This window comes from Mastigoproctus giganteus, chromosome 12 (genome assembly GCF_048544385.1).
Source record: "Mastigoproctus giganteus isolate SK-2022 chromosome 12, ASM4854438v1, whole genome shotgun sequence".
NCBI lineage: Eukaryota > Metazoa > Arthropoda > Arachnida > Uropygi > Thelyphonidae > Mastigoproctus > Mastigoproctus giganteus.
The window spans coordinates 75,568,146-75,589,053 of record NC_143586.1 but is presented as its reverse complement, the minus strand read 5'-3'; the positions used below and the strand labels follow the sequence as shown (position 1 = coordinate 75,589,053).

The 20,908-nt window shown below is 34.5% G+C and overlaps 1 protein-coding gene across 2 annotated transcripts in view; it reads right to left on the bottom strand.

The window, feature by feature from the left end:
- LOC150077203 (cell adhesion molecule Dscam1-like) overlaps positions 1–20,908 on the bottom strand; it is a 275,287-nt gene that overhangs the window by 54,540 nt on the left and 199,839 nt on the right. For both annotated transcript variants that reach the window (XM_090386702.1, XM_090386703.1), the window contains exons 10-14: positions 19,648–19,767; positions 16,775–16,948; positions 15,743–15,890; positions 11,338–11,486; positions 1,101–1,232 (exon numbers count right to left, since the gene is read on the bottom strand). In XM_090386702.1, the coding sequence (XP_090242828.1) occupies positions 1,101–1,232; positions 11,338–11,486; positions 15,743–15,890; positions 16,775–16,948; positions 19,648–19,767 (723 nt within the window). The remainder of the gene's footprint in view (positions 1–1,100; positions 1,233–11,337; positions 11,487–15,742; positions 15,891–16,774; positions 16,949–19,647; positions 19,768–20,908) is intronic.

The following is a 20,908-nucleotide window of genomic DNA, read 5'->3' as shown; positions in this document are numbered from 1 at the left end:
TCCCTCTCGCGAACTGATGAACATCGCCGTCTACCGACTTACGGTGACGTTTCCGGTTATGGGTTCCTTGCGATTCACATTCCTTTAGATGTTACCTACCTTCCCTAAATGTTTGTACAAATATTTTTGAGACACCCTATAGATATTAAGTGCTTCTTATATCTTTTTGCGTGCTGAATCAAACTGTCACTGGTTTTTCTCTAGTGTCAATATTTTGGGTGGCAGTTGAAGTTTCACGTGTTTGCGACATTTATGTGTATTCAAAGTGGATAACAAACAATATTCTGACGTACTGTACAACAGTCTGTAGTGCTTGTATTTTTTTTTTTCAGTTTCCTATGGCTACCAATAAATATATAAATTTGTAATCTAGGACTGCTGTGTTTGTGGTAATCATGCACATCTGAAGCAGGAGAAACATAACTCGCGTTAGTGGAACTAAGTTTTGCAGTACATATGAAGTCTATTTTGGAATGCGTATGGTTGATCAAAAAAAAGTAGTGAGCTGTGCACAACGAAGTTGTTTAGAAGAAAATTTAGTATTAAGTCATCTATATTTTATTTAAAAATTTCAGTTTAAAATCAAAAATATAGATGACTTAATGCGTATCATTATTTCAATTTTTAAAATGAAATAATCATACGCAGTCATCTATATTTTAGATTTTAAACTGAATCATATCATTATTTCATTTTAAAATGAAATAATGATATGATTTCTTTCTTCCTCAAACAGCAAACGTTAAGAGTAACGTTTATTGATTTTAACATTTAGGTTAATACATTTTAACTATACTAAAATATATCACTTTAATTAAACTGCGTTTTAAATACAAAGAAAAGTACCATAAAAATTTAAATATTAGTATATTAAGCTTTATGCATAATATGGAGGATATATGTTACACCATGCTTATGCACTGATACAATATGACATATAATAATTTTTGGGAAATCGAAGTTAAAAGCTTTTCTTCGGCGCTTTCGTTCTGATTGTTCAAAGGTTTTATTTCAAAATACAGTATTAAAAAATAACGAAAGCGAAATTAAGCGTTTTCAAGAACTGATTATACAATTATTTTATTGTATTTAGGACTTACCTGAAGCACTTTTGTATTCCAGAAGATATTTTGTTATTGGACTGTTGCCACTGTACGGATGAACCCAAGCAATGGACATGCTACGACTCCCTCGACTCGTCACTTCGATTCCATGTGGGCGGTCTGGAGATTCTGTTGTGGTTTTACAAATAGTGATTTGTACGATTCAGGGAACATATTTTAATAGATAAATGCTAATACTAAATGCACATTACTATTTTTTACAATTATAGGAATCCAAAGTTTGTTCTCTGAAATAATTTAATAATAGAAACATTACTTACTCAAGAGGGGGGATGCTCGCCCTTTTCAATTATTTCCTATTTATATGCAATGTTTAATACAACACCTAAAAGGTCAGCTTATATATTTTATGTGACTTGAGCGTTTTCTACCAAGAAAATTCTACTGACACTTCATTAGATCGTGTAAATCAGCAAATGTGCCATACAGTTCTTTTTGCATTTTCAGTAGAATTGGAATGTTAGATAGATCTTTCCACTCAGTAAATTCTTAAAAATGCAATTAAATTCGCTTAGTTTTGATTTTAGGAGATTTTCCGAACAGATTTTTTTTGTTCCATATTTCCTATGAAGGTTCAAGCTAACGAGTTAAAATCAATATAGAGTAGTAGTCTTATCGCTCATACTGGAACAAACTTTGACTTCACAATATTGCACTACTCTCCAATGGCAGGTTAACTCTTTTTAGCAGGCAATTCGTTTGACGATATTAGTTGTGTAAAAGTACACTGCTCCACAAAATTATCATAACACGTGAAAAACGTGGTGTAACTAGCGCAGCTTTGGATGAAGCAGGACAGAATTGGTATGTGGTGTACCATAGAATAACGATGAAATGAAGAGACAACGAGAAACTTCGACAGGTATAAGGGAAATTTATATGGGTTGTATAAGAATTACCAAAAGGGTCACATTACAGAAGTCGATACAAGATGCTCGAAAATATGGTCACATGACATCAGTACGGCGTATGATCCCCTCCAAACGGCTAAACAGACCTGATAGCGGTGAACCATGCTCGATATAAGGGTGTCTGCAATATTCTGTGGCAACAAATTCTATCCTTCCACCAGCGCAGACCTTAGCTCACCAAGTGACCAAGGAGTCGGATGTCGGCGTGCAGCGCGACGCCCAAGGGCGTCCCACACATGTTTGATGGGATCTCAACAAATCCAATGACTGCTGTGGCTAGTCATTGGATATCTTCGGTTCTAAGATATTCTTCCGCCGCTTAAACTCCATGTGCAGTGGCGTTGTCGTGCATGAAAAGAAAATCTGGTCAAAATGGACCCTAAAAAGTCTCACATGGGATTTGAGAGTCTGTTCTCGGTATCTCTGCGTAGTTACGGTACTCCTATAAAAAATATGAAGAGGGATGCGGCCGTTGATCATTATTCTGCCCCACACGAGAACACCGCCTCCACCGTAAGTGTTCCTTTCTCTGATGTTAGAGATACGGTACTGCATTCCTAGTTGTCTCAAGATGAAACAACGTCTAGAGTCTGTTTATAGACTAAAACAGGACTCGTCAGAGAACAGAAATGTACCCCCATTTGCCAGGGCTCCAAGTCACATGTTCGTGGCACCAGTTTCGACGAGATCAATCGTGGTTTCAGGTTAGTAGGACACACACCACTGGCCTCCTTGCTTAGAGTCCGCTTGAACTGAGCCGTCTTAACACAGCCCGGTTGGAAATGTTTGCACCTGTGGCCGCAGAAACCTCAAGAGACAGTTGATGACAGAGCATCATTGGGTTCATTCCTGCTGTTAGAGCCAGATAGTGGTCTGTTCTGGTTGACGTAGTCCTCGGCCGACGTTGACCAGTTGTTCTTGTAATGGTTACTGTTTCCTGAAACTGCTTCCATAGTGCCGAAAGTACACTGCGTGACACATTAAGCAAGCGTGCCACCTGCGACTGCCCGGCTTCAAGTCATCCAAAGGCTTACCATCTCAAAGAATCATCTAAACGGGAATAAAGTGATGTGGTCACAACCCATGTTTTTATAGGCATGAATAATTTGCATAATGTTCGTTCTGTAATGTGGTAGATCGATTTTTATTGGATACTCGAATTTTACATGCAAGGATGCCTATTATAATAAATATTTACTTTTTGCGACACTGTTCACTATAAAATATTTGTAAAAAAACATTTTGTTTTGTTAATTATGTCAAGGAGTGTAGTTCAATACTAAGTTTTTTTTTTTTTTTTTTTTTTTTATGAAACCCAAACACGAGAGGTATTAGAACCTATAGTACTTAATTCCGTGCTTGGGTTGGAGGTTGAGAAGACGAAAGAAGATATTTTTTGACATTGGACTTCTGTAGACTGCAATTTTCAGGAAATACGTATGAAGGAAGGTTGTTCTGGAAAACGGTAGTTGAATGAATAAACGAGGAAGATGAAAAGTTAGTTCTGCGAGTTTGAAGTTGGACAGTAAATGGATGTTGGCTGGGGGCGGCACGTGTTCGGACTGTTTTGAAAGAGAGAGCGGGAATTATAGAAGCCAATTCAGAAGAACAGTGCCCATGGAAGTATCCGTAGAAGATGCATGCAGCAGAAACAGTACGTCCATGAGAGAGCGAGTGGAGAGACTCTGTTAGAGATGAATCATTAATTAACCTAACTGCCCTCTTCTTAACGGAATCAAGAAGCCTGAGAGAGGTTTTGGGGGCACCACCCTAGATGTGGGAACAATATTCCATAGTAGGGCGGATTTGCGATTTGTACAGAGTGAGCAGCTGTTTGGAAGAAAAGTAACGCCGAGAGCGAAAGAAAAAACCAAGTTTTTTAGATGCAGAGGAAGCAATATTTGTAATGTGCTTGTGCCAAGAGAGATTAGAAGTCAGGGTAATCCCCAAAAGAGATATATCATTTTGCCTAGAAATCGGAGAGTCACTAAAGATAAGCATAGGAGCAGAAGATTCCTTTTTGCGAGATATAAGACAAGACTGGGTTTAAGAAGGGTTGAAATCAACTAAGTTGTCTTTGCCCCACTGGAGAATTACCTGGAGATCGGCATTTAAGGAATTGGTAGCGGATATTCGAGAAGTTCAAGCTGATTGAGCAGGACAAGGTTTCTCAAAATGGAAATTGGAATGCAATGTGCTATAATCGGCAAAGCTATGGATAGGATTTTCAGTCAATGGAAGGAGGTCATTAATATACAAGAGAAAAAGAGTGGGGAAAAGAACTGAACCTTGGGGGACACCAGCATTAGTGGAAAAGTGAGCGATCAGAGAGAAAACTAGATAACTAATTGTAAAAAAACAGTTGGCAAACCATAAGATGGAAGCTTGTTTAGAAGACCTTTATGCCAAACACGATCGAAAGCCTTTGAGATGTCAAGAGCAACTACTTGTGTTTCACCAAACCTTTCCATTGAATTAGTCCATAAATGGGTAACATAAGCCAGAACATCACGAGTGGATCGACACTGACGGAATCCATACTGGCGATCGTTGATCAGACGGAAGGTTTCTAGGTAGTTTAAGAGTTGGCAGTTAATTGATTTCTCCATTACTTTAGAAAGAGTAGAAGTAATTGCAATGGGACGATAATTGGATAGGAGGGATTTGTCATCCTTTTTAGGAACTGGCTGGATATGAGCAAATTTCCAAACAGAAGGAAAAACACCTTTGGAATAAGAAAGTGAAAAAAGGCGGCAAAGAACAGGAGTAAGTTCAGGAGCACAGGTTTTGAGAAGAAGTGGAGAAATAGCATCAGGACTTAGAGCTTTCTTAGCATCAAGAGTTCTAAGAAAGCTCCATAAGTAGTGCTTCCTTCATAAGTAAACATATGAAGGAAGAATTTGTTTTACCCTGAGCGATAAGATCCAAGAGACTGTATAAGGTAGACCATTGCCGAACATCGCGCACATAATTGTTCACTATGACTTTAATTATTCTTGTTTGCTGAAGACTACTGAACCCATAGATCGTGTAAACTCTTCTGGTGTTTTTCCTCTTTCCAATGTACATTTTCATTATTCTCTTGTTTGAGATTCTTATTGAAATGTCTAATTTGGATAAATATCCTTTTTCGAACATGCACTCTTACCTTGTCACGAATACTTCGAATTTTTCTTTACAAATATGGCCCAACAATTTTCATATCATGTTTGGAATTTGAAAAACTGGATTAATGAAATCTTCTACGAGATATAATCCTTCTACGAGAATTAATGGAAATCCCTTGGTGATAATCTTCTCTTAATGTCTTGCGTATTACAGTCTGGGTGCCCAAATATTTGTCAATGTTCATCTATCTGATGAGGAACCAGCAAATTATAGGATGAGATTGATACAGATGTGACCTAATCTATATTAGACAGCTATCCCTGTTATAATCTGCCAACTTTTTCTGTATTCTACTTCTATCGCTATACTTATTTAAGTATATGCGTCCTAAAATTAAATGGGCTGTCATAATAGTTTGTCATGTTTTGAATAAACTGCAGATTAACCTTTTGTTTAAAAGTAGTGCAATACCAGGAAAACTCGTTATGAAGGTATTGTTTATACTGCTATGAGCCTTGAGATCACTAACTTGAAAAGCATATGAGAAGAGAGGAAGTTCTAACTAGATATTATTTCAGTAAATCGATCATTAGCTATTTTATAATTTTGAACCTCTAACGTCATTTAATGCATGACAGTCCACATTGAACAACCTGTTTAGCTCTGTAGTGATTGAATGGCCATTAGAGAGCATATCTGATGAGGGGACAGTAATCCACTGGATCAGATTGGTGGAGATTTGGCTCCTTCTTTCAGACCGCTATTTCTGCTCTAATGCCTAATTATTCTCTGTCCTTTCTACAAAGTTTTTGTTGTGTTCTATTGTGTACCAGAAGCTTATTTGAGTTTACCCATCCAAAAAATAAACACATTTCCATAAGCAGTCTTTTTAATATTTGATCTTTTAATTAAATGGCAGATAAATCTTTTGGTAATAAAAATAAAAGGACAAATCTTTTTCAAGCAGTTTTTGAAAGTAGCGCAGTACTAGGGCAACTCATTATGAAGGCAGTGTTTATTCTACTGTGAGATTAAGACCATTAAACGCATTAAGTAAGCAGTTTAAAATCTGCAAATTGCAAAAAAAGAATTAAAAAGAAAATAAAAACGTATTAGAAGACAGGATATACTCTTAACTACACATAATTCTCTATCATAACTGTCTGTCGAATCATTTTATTGGCGATAAATTAATCCTTTTTACCATAATGTGATATCATAAACTAAATATATGTTTTTGGTCAAGTACAAATATATTTGATTAAAGTATCTTTAAATCACGTTTCTGTGGTTTTAATGATTTGTTCTATTCATATAAGTCTTTTTAGCTGGTACTATGTTCAGTATTACCAGTTATGTGATATATAAATAAATAAATGTTTGGATATGGCGTGTACAAACAATAGTTCTCGCAAGAAATATGACAGAAGTGTACAATAACAAAAACACAACTAATTGTGGAGAAGTTGGGTGGGTGATGACGAGATGCAGATTGATCATTATATAATATGTATGCAACTAAGAATAATGTAATAACATTTATATACAGGTACACCTTTTACATAAAATAAACTGAGTAACAAAACACACCACAATTTCAGTTTAAAGCAAGAAAAATCACAGAATATGTAGTTCTAGCTCACGCAGGCTAAATCTCTATGCAAATAAAGATATCTTGAAGAGTATTCACCGAGGTCTAGCCAACCTCTTCAGCAGATCCATGTAGAAGCCGTAAAGTTTGTTTTCCGTATGTTTTCTAAGATAAAATTACTGAGGTCGGCATCAAGGTTCTGCACACATTGGCTGATAACAAACTATCAGCCACATGCAGCTTTGTATTTGAAGGATACAGGGAAGGCAAAACTTTCAGTGAACAGATAGAGATACGCTAACAGCAGTGGTACCAGATATTGGTACAATTAATCCATTCTTCGAGGATTTTCACTATGATGATTAATCTCACATAATGGGTGATGCGAGGATTAATTAGCATATTGGACAGCTAATTTGTGATCGCACGCTCATAACGATGGTGTTTCAGAGAGATCCGACGTAAAGTCTAGTATTCTACAGCATGAACTCTTTTAGTTAGACGGAGCAGCTTATCTCCCCCAACAAAATTTCTTCCGTAAGCGGTGCTAGAATAGAGGAAACAAATGTATATTCAAGGCCAGTGCTTATACTGACAAAACAGGCGATGAAAGAACGCATGAATTTAGCACAAGGGATGAACAGAAGCACAATGGCCAAAGCAAACAAACCAATAAATAGCCAGAAATATTCAGGAATGAAATGAGCGAAGTACTAAGTTTTCCGGTGCTCGTGAATGAAATTTGGCAATTAAGTTATTATGGTTCCGAATTTGTCAAATTAAAATGATAATGTATTTATGGATCTCACTTGGACTATTCAGTCCACTTTTGTGTATGTTTTTACGATCATCAGATTTTGAATTATCTTTTTATAACAAATACAGTATATAAAAACACATCTGCAGGAGGTGGGCAGCGGCAATTCATGTTCGAGTGCATATCATCCATCGCATCCAACTTTTAGTATTTGGTATAGAGTATTCGTGTCTAATGGCACCAGGGGTTCTCCGCGTTGCTTTCATTGTGGGTGTGACAGTTCACTGTAAAGGCCAGAGATTTAAAAGTGTACGGATTTTTAGTATTTGGTAACGGTAAAATGTCGATGATCGAAAAGAACACGAACTCACTAAAGAATCAACATAACGAAGGTGGAGATTAGAGTGGAGATTGCCGCGAGTCAAGAAATTCTGAACTGATTGCAACAAAAATAAAGCGACGTTGGAAGGCTTTACTAGAATAGCTTTAGAATAGTTAAACTTTACTAGAATATCCGTTATTTAATCTTTGAGTTATTGAAGTTCAAAGAGCTTTCCGAATGGAGAGATATAAGCAAATTATTTTATAGATTATTATCACAAAGGCAACTTCCATTTCTAATTCATACTAGAAAATCCAACTCTGACTAAAGACCTGTACGTAGGTCTGAAAACTTAATAAGAAAAAAAAAAAAAAAAAAAAAACAGAACTACACTAAACATGGAATAACAACTTGCTTAGAATATGCCCTCCATCGCAGTGTAGTCGGTTCACCACATCTCGTTAGGAAGACCTCGATCGATTTACATCCTGTTGAAGACAGAACCCTTAAGGGACTCTTCTGTCGAGACTGTAGTTAGCCGATTAAAGCAGAAGGCATGGCATTTTTTTTTTTTTTAACCCAGTGAATGATTCCAGTGCTTCAGCACATACAACATTGAAATCGATCAGTTGGGTGTTATGAATTTGCCCTAAGGAAATGAAAGAAAGGAGTCGCGGTGTACCTTTTCTGCAAATTGTTGCGTATTCTATAGTCGGTTTGACTGACTACTGATTGAATAATAAGAGTTTTTTGGATTCAATTCAATTCCTATGCAACTCCTTCCCGAGACGAATTAACTCACTGAATTTCAACTTTAATCACTGAAAATTTGACAAAGAAATGTTTAGATAATTTAATACATCCAAAGAAATTTTAAATAAAATATTTTGGAAAGAAAATACAATGATTATTTCTATATATATACACCTGTAAACAAAATTATGCTGAATATAAAAATTATATCGTAATAAATCTTTATTAAAATATTGTAAGTAAATAAATAATCTACAAGAGAATAATGTAAATAATAATATTTCAGAGATCGCTTATTTTCAACACAAAACATTCTTATAATTTCTTATTGTGCATGTCAGTAAAAACACATTGACTGTTCTGGCCCCAAACGGGTGTTTCGGCTAGCCAGATTTTAAACTGCAATGAGTAATTCATTCTCAACAACAACAGAACCTATATGACGAGTTGCATTGATATTGCACTATTTTCAAACAAATTATATCACCTACAGGCCGGTCTGTAGGTGATATAATTTGTTTTGATATTTAATTAATATTTAATATTTAATTTAATATTGTTTTGAATTTAATATTCTATATTTTAATATTGTTTTAAATTCAATTAAATTATTTAAATAAATGACTTTAAATAAATTAATTAAATTATTTTAAATAAATTTCAGACTATCGTTTTGGTGAAATCATTGTTTAAAGTTACCGAATACCTAAGTGGTACAGAAGTTTGCGTTATTGTGAATACTGGAACCTTCGCAATATTTACAGCTAGATAAATACACGCGTGTCCAAAATAGTCAACTTATATTTCTTTATTAAAAGGCGTTTCATACTTTCAGGATCAATTCAAAGGTTGAAAACAATGAAAGAAGTTCATATAAACATGTGCCCAATTTCTGAACGCTTAAGAGAACTATTAAATGAAATTAATAATAAGAGTATTATTAATTTCATTCCATAACTATTTTTATTATTTTTGTATTTTCTACCATTGAAAACTCAACAAAAAAAGTTGGAGTTTTCAATGGTAGAAAATAATAATAATAAAAAAAAATTTAATAAATAAGAATTAGAATAAGCAAACACGTACCGAGCATGAATAAACATTTTCATAGGTATGTTGTTATCTACTTATTTTTATTTATTATTTTGTGTTTATTATTTTTACCATTCAAAACTCAACAGCTATTTATTTTTTGAAAATTCAAATAGCCATAGTTCTGCAACTGTCAAAATCAGACACATTTATATAAACAATTTTTTTCAATTTTTTGATCTCAAATCTACACCTAAAGTGCGATCAACGTGTTATGAAACGCCCCGTGTACTAACTAGCCATGTACATAGCTATAACACTATTAAATATTCAAAGTTAAGTTCACTACCACTATTTCAACAACATAAATGGTCAATTATTTCTAGGAATAATAATGAATAAAAAATGAAAATAAATGAATTAAAAAAACATTAAACAAATCAAAAATAGTTTCTGATTGGTTAGTTTATTTTTTCTCAATCACTCAAGCGTTATTTTCCTCCAACTTTTGCGCTGGATACTACAATCACTGGACAAAAAGGATTAGAAACCTTTATTCAACATCTAATACGACCAATTTTCGCAAATTAGAGCCCGTACACATCGTGGCTTGTTCTACTAGGTGTATGAGGAAGTGGAGCTCTGGATTTATACTATTATTCCATCAGGATATGTGCCTGCTGCAGTGTTGCGGGCGGTAGAGAACTAACAATCCGAGCTGCCCTTTCCAATTTTTCCTAGACATTCTCAAATGGATTCAGATTTGGAAAATTAAGCGGCTAGGGTAGATGTTTGAAATGGTCCTCGAGCCATTGAGATATGAATTTTTTGTGCGATGGATAGTTGCGTTGTCATCTTGAAAGAATTCATCGCAATCCTGGTCAAAATGAAGAACTGCAGGGTGAAGTTGGTCCGATGTGACATGAAGATTTTCATTGGAGGTAACAGGACCTAACAGTATGAACAAATCCACAGAACACACTCCATACCATGATGCCACTTCCAGCCCCTTTAGTGACAAGACAGTCTTAATAAAATTGTGGTAAATTATTATCATGGCTTCATGAGGTTCACGCCACGCTCTCACCCTACCATTGGTTCAAAAGAGTGTAAATCAGGACTGGTCAGACTACATGAACTTTCTCCACCGTTCCACATTCCAGTCGGATTTGGCGCCCACATTCTTCGACTTTCGTAGCATCTTTTGGTTGAAAATGAATCTTTCTTTGTCTAAATTGAATTTTTAGTTAATCTGTTGCGCACTGGACCTTTTATTCCAGTGCATGATTCGCTTTAAGTTCTGTAAATTCGTTCTTGGAATACAGATTTTCTGTTGCATTATTTCATTCCCTTTCGTTTTCCACTCATTATATACTTTTGAGATGGTTTCTTTCGACACACTTGTTGATTTCCTTTGTTTTCTCAATTTTAGCTCCTTCTAAACGTGCTCCAACAATAATACCATTCTGAAAATCGAAAAGATCGCTTGTCTTTCCCAAGACCGGATCGACTAAGAAGCGTCTGGAAAGAGTACAGTATCTGTCTGATACCAATGAACTTGTCCATATGACAACTTCGATTTGCATACTGCACGTTTTATCAGTTGATAATTCCAATTCCAAAAAGGTTTCTAACTTTTTGGCCATTGATTGTATAATTTATCTTATGAACCCATTCTAATGTAACAAGTTATAAATCATTGATCTATGTATAGGCTGCTTTTTATACCTCCTCTTTACCTTGGACAATCACTTGAAAATTTGTATCGTCTTTTCCGTACGGATTCTCCGCTGTGCAAGTAAAAAGAGAGGAATCCCTTCTGGTGGTCGATGGGATCCGAACCGTTGACTGAATACCTTCTGGAATAATGTGTTCTTCGAAAACGTACCTGAGAGATAGTTCCTTTACTGTACATAACAATACAATACATATTTTTAAAAATATTAATAAGAAACAATCACATTGTAAAGCACTGAAATGGTATTTTTAATTCTTTTGGACTACACATGTTTTTAAAGGTAATAAACTTATTTTTATGGTATACATTTCATCAAGCGGTCCGAAATCATGTTCTCGATTGATAAAATTGAATGTTCTTCGAATATCAAATTTTTTAAGTTGACAAATAACTAATTTTATAATAAATGATAGATATTGTTGTTTATTGATGAATAAAAATGGTTGAATGTATGCTCAAGTAGATTATTTTTATAAACTCAAAACAGCAATTCGTTTGATAAACTAAAAGTATTTTAGCATTCTGTTAAAAGAAAGAGCGACTATAATATTTCAACCAGGTTCAGCTCAAGATATTCTTTTAAAGATTCTTATTTAAGGAGTTTTAAATCAGCTTCCTTTAACGAGATTCAGCAACAGCCGAAGCACAAAAAAAGCCTTAATTCAAAGTTTTCTCTCACCATGACGTTCATCGATCAATCAGATACAAGAAAAAACCCATCCTCCATTTTTTTTTTCTTTTTCTATTTCGTGCACGCTAAAGATGACATCTAGTGGCAAGGACTTTATTCCCAAACTTTCACCGATCGATAGGGAGGTATTATCAAAACTTTATCAGAAGGCGTACCTTATAAAACGAGTATCATAAAAACTGTTTTAATAGTCTGGAGTTTTTCTCCTTGAGGTTACGTTGAGAATCCTTAAAATCCGTTCGTGGTATGGAACTAACTCGCATGCAACTGGTGTAGAAGTTCTGTCTTGAAAGAGATTTTATCGTGTACTCTAAAAAAAAATAATAAAAAAACACTCTGATAATGAGTTTGAAGAATGCTTGTGGACACAGTTCTGTTAAGAAAAAAAAAAAACTACGAAAGTAAATAAAGTACAGAAAAAAGTAAATAAAAGAAGCATTATGAGAGTTTTCTTTCTGTCTCCTCTTCATGCTGAAATATAATATCGTGAATGTTTTAGTTTAAAGAAATTCAGTAATGGCGCATACGCTGGATGACTGCTCTTTAAGTATGAGAATTTTAAGTAAAAATGTTTGGTTATGAAAAATATAATTTCAAGCATATTCATATCTGAATATGCTATAAATAAATATAAATATGGTATGACGCTTTATTTATGCTGAATATTTTTTCATTGGTGCCAGATATTGTTAAAAATGCAGGGAGAGAACACGTTACCCATGTGTAGTAGGCAACAAAGACAGATGCATAGTATACAGATTCCGTTGGGAGGTGTTTCAACCTCTTCCCTACATTCCAGATCTTTTTCGTGTGATAAAAAAATCTCTGGTTTAAAGTTATGACTATGCTATGTTCGCCCTCTGCTCCTTCAGTGATTATACCGTTTAACTGTCATTTTTCTGATTTCCGATCAGTAATTCGAGCTCTTTACAAAGGTATTCCGTCGGATTCAGTTTGATTCCGAGCTCCGGGTGATTTAAGTTGGTCGCGGTCAAAAAAAGAAAGAAAACCTAGACATCATAAATCCAATATCATCATCTTACAACTTCTTTGATGATGATATTGATCTTTCATACAAGCCATCCGTGATAACCTAAATCCTCTTTTGATATCATTATCAGCGCATCTGAAGTCATTTTAACGTATCACTCACCTTTGCAGGTTTATTTCAAAAAGTCAAAAGGTATGTGACATACAACAAATTTTATAAATATGATAAAAAGTTGAGTGATCGGTCAAAGCTGTCAGAGAACACGAAGATGTAAACGTGAGTGCTATTTGTAGTTGCAAACAGTTGCACGTAAAAGATTATATCTAGTGGCGAACACTGTACAGGGCAACGGGAGGTGTGTTGAATAGAACTGGATTGACGCAATTTAAGAGAGGAAATTGTAGGCGGTGGTGTATGAGCGAAGTTGTACAGCGAAAAAGTTTTTTTTTTATGGCAGTTTCTGAGCAGACTCTCCACCAGATCATACTGACATTCTGTCATGAAAGCGTGACGTGGGTCCGCAAATGCTTTCTGCTCGCTTCGAGCCTTGAACAAGTGGTAAAATCCATTTGCTGACATTTTGTTGGTTATTGCTAAAAATGCTATGTAACCAACCGTAGAATTTGAGGCGCGTGCACAGTAGGTTCCCAAGTAAAGGGAAAACTTCTCACAACTGTAAATTTGCAGTAAACACTTCCATGTGTGAGCAGAAGATTATAAATATTTTTTGGAGACAAAAGTGTACACTTTCGCAGAACCAAAATAACTGAAAACGCAAATTTAGAACAATACTTCTGATTTACGACAAGAGTAATATGCTAAACATTAATATGCACAAGTTCGAAACAACTTTCAAATATAAACAACACGAATAATTGAATTAAAGAAAATACTACTTGCCAAGCCATTCACAAGCAATAAAAAATTGGTTGATAAAATCTCTTATATTCACAAAATATAAGTGATATCAAAAGGTGCTGATATTTCAAAATTCTAACAAATTTACATCGAAGGAATTAGAATATGAGAGCTATAAAACATTAATGTATATGAAATCTATAAAATGTTAATGTACGATTATATTGAATTACCAAAAGCCTCATTTATATATGTAAAAGAAAGTTGTTTCATGCAAAAAACACAATCAGGATGAGAATATTTAAAATAAAAATCCATTCTTGAATGAATGTATCAATTTTTTGAAAAAAAAAAAATTATGAATGCGTTTTTCAGGTGCATTCTCATAATAAAAAAATATTTAAAGCTCATATTTGTCTTTATCATGTTTGTCCGAATGGCCCCGTCTAATAATTCGACTCCCGGTGGGCGGATTTTCAGGACATTTATATTTAGCTCTTGTTAGGAAAAATTATAGCTCTACCCCGAATTTTATTAAAATCGGACAATTAAAAACCTGGCAAATATTATTTAATTTCTTTTTTCATACATCTAACACAGGCTATCCATATACCGTATATTGTAGCTGAAGCACTGGATATTTTTGTTACCGTGCACCGATTGGAGGAATGAAAGGGAGAGCTCGTTTTTTGTTATCAGTTTACTAAATACGTAATTATGAATTATTACTTATTGTTTACTATATTAATCACAACAGAAACGTGAAATATATATTATCATTCATTTATTATTCAAATACAGGAGGGGATAAGTGAAGTACATTATAAAAATGCTGATTGCATACTAATAATGCAGCATTAAGGTTGTGTTTATTCTTGGTTGTAAGTCATGTAAAATTTGAGGTGCTATTTGCTTAAATATTAAACAAATAACACTCTATTTGTTATTAAACTAAACAGTTATACAAACTTGCTATTTGTAATTACACAAATTACAAGATACTAAATCACAAAAAGATCCGTGAAATACAGGTTTCATTTAAAAACAGGAGTTTAACAAAACGTTGAGGTACGTGCAGCGAAGTGAAAATAATTACTCTTATATATCATTAGTTAATTAATTTGTGACAACATAAATTATTTACTTTTCACTTCTATTTGTACTCCCACGAGTACGAAAATATTCAGTAAGTTTAATAGAAGTGAAATATTGACACATTGCTAACATTAGCAACTTCGAACAAACAATTCAAACAACAAACCTGAAATAAATTGAACAAATATCGATTTATGATTACAGTGTTTCTCTTGATAGTCTACTTTATGCAGTAATGTGTCCGAGATTTTCCTGATTTTGAAATTTTGCATTGATTATATTGTCTAACTTGATTTTTTTATCTTCATCAGTTAGTAAACCGGGAATTAAACAAAATTTCCTATCCAGATGTGATTAACTCGAGATAGACAAAGATATTTTTTTGTAACAGACCCGGATTAGACTTTTTTTTTTTCAAAAAGTGAGCAACCATTTCAAAAAAATATGAACACGCACATTTCATTTTAAAAATAAGAAATATGAATTTTTTTTTTGTGCGTAATTATTGCTCGTAATAAAGAAATTAAAATTGCATGGCTTAAGCAGTTTAAAAATGGGTGGAACTCATTCTTAAAAATTAAAAATAGACATGAAAACGAAGAAGAGAATCTATAAACACCAATCGCGTTAGATCAAAAAGTATTACCCCAATTACGTTTTGAGTCCTTTTAAAATGCAGAGGCTTCCATTTTACTTGGCTCATCTACTTCTGAAGAAAGGAAATTTTAACAATAACTTAACTGCTAGCAATAACACACACATGAACATTACCTAGGTTCGAAAGCGGGATTAAACGGATGCTTCTCTTTACTCCAGACAATTGTGATCGGCTTTTCACCCATGGCCTTGCAAATAAGTGTAACGCTGTCACCTCGCTTTGCAGTATAGGCGTGGAACTTTTGCTGGAAGTGGGCTGCAACTAATTTTAAATAGAAAATAAATGCAATGATGCACCGTAAGTGCTATAATTTCATTATTTTAAATCTGAAAATGGCATAGTTCCTAATAAACACAAGTCTCTCGCTCTGTCTCGTGTTAACGTATCCTACACAATTAACGATCTATAAGTCAGACTTATCAAGAAAGGTGCACTATAATCCTACCTTCAGTAATTTGTTTCCCTTTTCCGAAATGGATTTTTCTGTTGATTGTCCAAAATGAATAATGAGCGATTATCCGTTGAAGAATATCCCATTAAACAGAGGATTAGCCGTAAGTCTGAAGGTAATCTTAAATTATGGTTTTGATAGCATAATGAATAGCATTTCTAATGGAAGTTATTCCTCTTTGGCATTAATTACCGCCAGAGGAGAACTTGGTGATTTTCCTAGATTTATTTCTACGAAAATCGAGAATAGAACGGACCTCGATGATAATAAAACAAGAGGCGATTATGGATCTTAAAAGTACATAATGTTGTTTGTGATAACAATATTAATGCTGGTATCTAAATTAGAAAATACTGTATATATTTGATCAAAACCATGTTCCTCATTTTAACGTATTTCGTTTCAAACTGGAAAACTAAATAAACATCAGATTAAGATTTGAAAGTTCTACCTATTAAAAAACCTGTAAATTTTCGGAATATGTTGTTATTTTTTGGTGGTCATTTAAATGTCTCTATGATCAACCATACCCTAATTTGCATTAAGAATTATAACTGCCTTTTCTAACAAAATAATAGTTTCTTTTAATTTTAAAATTTACTTAACTTTTTTTAAAAAATTTACTAATTTTTTTTATTCTAGTAATTCTTAGCAATATTGGGACTAAACGTTTAGTAAATAATTCAAATCTTACCATGTATAGTAAGCTTTACAACTGTACTCATTCCAGGTCCTATATCGTTACTGGCTTGGCACATATAGTAACCTCCATCTGCCTCTGTAGCTTCCTTAATCACAAGAGATCCGTTTTCTAAAATCTGTATATTTTCACTGCTAATAATAACTTGGAAATTTGTGAGCGAACTTCCTGGAAAAATAGTAATAAAAAGTGGATCGGAATTAAATACCATTCATTCAAAGAGATCTATGGAATATAAAATGAAATTTTAATAATATAAAAACATATTTCATTTTTATTTTTCTGTTTCAAGGTACATTTATGTGCTGTGGATATTTTATTAGAAAAAAAATATACGCATAAGGATATAAATTAATTATAATACTTTAATAAATGGGTAATCCGCTATACAAGATTAGTAAATTATATCAAGGCAAATAAGTCAAATAATAAATAAAAAGACACAAAAAACATTTGGTCAATGTACACTCACTTGCTAAAAAATCAGAAACCTTTATTAAATTTCTAGTAGGGCCACCTTTTCCAGAATTACAGCCTGTACACGTTGTGACTTGGATTCCACTAAGTGTTTGAGGAAGATTATCTCCGTATTTCACCATTTTTCCATCAGGACATTTGTCAGCGACCGTACTGTGAGCGTTAGAGAACTGCCCTTCCCAAATATTCACAACTGGATTCAGATCTGAAGAATTAGATGGCCACGGCAAACATTGGAAATGTTGCTAATGTTCCTTTCCTCGAACCATTAGGGTACAATTTCTACACGGTGGATAGTTGCGCTGATGGATAATTGCATTGCTTGAAATGATTCATCGCAATCCGGTTAAAATGCGACAGAAGGATATTCATTAGAGTTAATATGACCTTCTAATGGTATGAAAGAACCCAGCCCGTACCAAAAGAACACACCCCATTGCTTTATACGATCTTCAGCCACTTGAGTGGTGAACACAAGACAGTCTGGATGCATGGCTTCATGAGGTTCACACCACATTTTCACACTACCATTGATGCAAACAAATTAAATCGAAACTTCTCAGACCACGTGATTTTTGTCCACTGTTCCACAGTGCCGTCTTGGCGTTGGCGGCACCACTCCAGTCTAATCTTTCAATTTTTTGCTGAAAGATGTGTCTTTCATATATGTTCACGAATGTCAAATCCCAGATTCTTCAACTCCTGTCGCATAGTTCGATTGAGTGGGTTTTTGCTTTGGCTGAATTGAATTTTTCAGTCATTTACTGCGCACCGGACCTTTTATTCTGACTCGTAATTCTTTTCAAATACTTGCGGTCTCGTTTTTAGATTACCAATTTTGCGCCGCATTTATTCTTTTCAGAGCTGCAATCTACTTTCGTCTTCTAGTTATTTTTTTACTTTTGAGATGATTGCTTCGACACACCAGTTGATTTCCATGTTTTCTCAGTTGTTGTTCTTGATAAACATGCTCCAACAATAACACCGTTCGTGAAAATCTAAGAGATCACTTGTCTTCCAAATGACCTAATCGACAAGGAAGCTCCAGGAAAACGTATAGTATTTATTTGACACCAAGGAACTTGCTATCATACACAGGTGTGCAAAATTTAAGGACAAGTTAGGTTTTCACCTGTAGCTTCTCATAGGATTGGCCTGGATATGGGAAAGGCATACCAAAGGAACATCGTGAGGTACAGAAATCATGAAGGAAACAACAACAACGAAAACAAAACGGTACAGAAGGACTGACTGCCAAGATACAGATGCATCACTGCCAAAGATGGAACAAAGGGAAGAGGTGATCCTCAGTAGGAGATATGGCCACCCCTAATGTCGATGCAGGCTTTGCACCGTCTGTTCATACTTAGAACAATGTTGTTGATAAGTTCTTGCGGTAACATCGTCCATTCCTCTGTCAGCGCCATCTTCGGCTGGTGAATATTTTCCGGTGGGTGTGGACGTGGCGCTAGGCGTCTCCCCAGAGTGTCCCATATGTGTTCGATAGGATTTAGATCTGTAGAACGGGCAGGCCAATCCATACGAACAATGTCCTCACTTCACTTTCCAAAAACCCTATCAACAGTTGCAGTGCGATGGCGTGTGGCTTTATCATCCATAATCACGAACTCGGGACCAATGGCACCTCGAAGAGACGCACATGGGGAAAGATTACCTCAGTACAGTAGCGTGCACCGGTTACAGTACCGCCTTCCAGTATCTGGAGTTGTGTACGTCCATCCAAGATAGCGCCTCCCCAGACGAGAACACCTCGACCCCTTTCAGTGATGTTTGCAGGGTGATACCGTGTGCCAACCACTCGCCAGATTAGCTGACGTTCAGATCCCCTGCTGAGACTGAATGTACTCTCATCAGTAAAGAGTATTGTAAGTAAAGATTTTGTGGTTGTAACCTTTAGAAATAGTGTTGGTCGTTAAGTTTTGCACACCAGTGTATTATGTGATAATTTTACATTTGCATATCGTACGTGTAATTATCTGTTGACTCCAATTCCAAAAGCTTTCTAATATTTTTGTCAGTGAATGTACATTATCATTATATTAAACGCAGTGAGTAGGTTTCACGATGTGATTAATCAAAAGAATTTTGTCAAGAAAAGCTCTGATGCATCTGCGAGAAAGTTAAGAGAAGAAGGAGAAAAGTATTAAGGGTTTTACGCAAAGCGACATCGCAATACAATTTTAACTCTGCCATATTATTTTGTGTTGAAACAGTTTACTGTTAAGTCAGTAAAATGTGAGTGTTATAAAATGGATGACAAGAGAAAAAATCAATACACTTATGTGGACAGCATTTGGCGGACAGATAATCATAAATAAAACAAACAAATAGCCACGGGCTATCACGGAAGATAGAAAGGGATACTTTACCAGATGATTTCTTCCATCGAACAACAGGCTCAGGAAATCCATCAGCTTGACAGTCAAATATGACTGGTTTTCCTTTGATCACCGATGTGTCCATTGGTTCCGTTCTCCACTTTGGAGGAACTATAAGCAGTAACGAATATATCTTAAGTAATTTATTCGTTTATATTTGTAATTATGAAAATAATTTCTTCTTTATCTAATTGTAAACTAAAAAACACAACCTGTTGAACACTTTAATAAGTAATCAGCTATTTTTTTATGTTTATACTTAAAAGTAGAGTTTTATTGAGACAGAAGGAATGATATAAAAAGAATTTATTTATTACTTTGATATATTTTATGAAAATATAGTGATTGATAAATACTGCGAATAGCGAATGAATACTTGAGGTTGATTTTTGTTTTTAATAAAAACGAAGAAATATAGCTAAGGAATAACATAGGCGTGAGCAATACAGATTTATACTAAATAGAAAAGAAAATGAAAGATCGAAAGAGTTATTCTTGGTCGGATGCGCAAATTTATTTGATTTCGGACAGAAATAATCCTGAATAAATAGCTCACTATAACTCAACTTTTACCAAACTCCAGAGCAATACAGACACATACAAATATTTGCTCTGTGAGCTCGTAATGGCCTCTGTACAGAATATTTTCAAAAAACGGACTTATAAAAACGAGACATATTTGCCAATAACTTTCAAATAGGACCGCAAGAATTCGTATTTTTTGTACAAAAAGTGATTTTTATAGGTGATGGCTTAGCGATAAAGCAGGCTTCGTAATAAAAAAGAAGGAAGAAATTCGATAGATTGAAATATATTTGGTATTTGCTGTTGAAAAATGGGCATTGCTTAAATAACTAGCTCCAGGCTAAATATTTGTGATATTCATCCATCATTTGGAAATATTTTGGCGCAGAAGTATGCTCCAGCCTTGAACGAAGAAGACTACCTTTTTGATATCAAGGTTTATTTTAAAACTTTATTTTCGTATGCATTAAATACCAACTAAAATCCATTCTAGGACCTAAGATATTTATCTTTTTGAAAAATATTTTGTAAGATTTCTTTCCTTATATTTTACATACTAATTCAAGAGAACGCTACCTTTGCTGAATACCAAGTTAAAAATACCTTTTTGCAAAACTGGTCTAAAAGTGGATTAGAAGAACCATGTATTTTATCTTCAGAAGGAACAGCATCAAAGGATGTTTTTCCTAATACAGCTTTATCAGGCAAAAACCTTACAATTCCTATT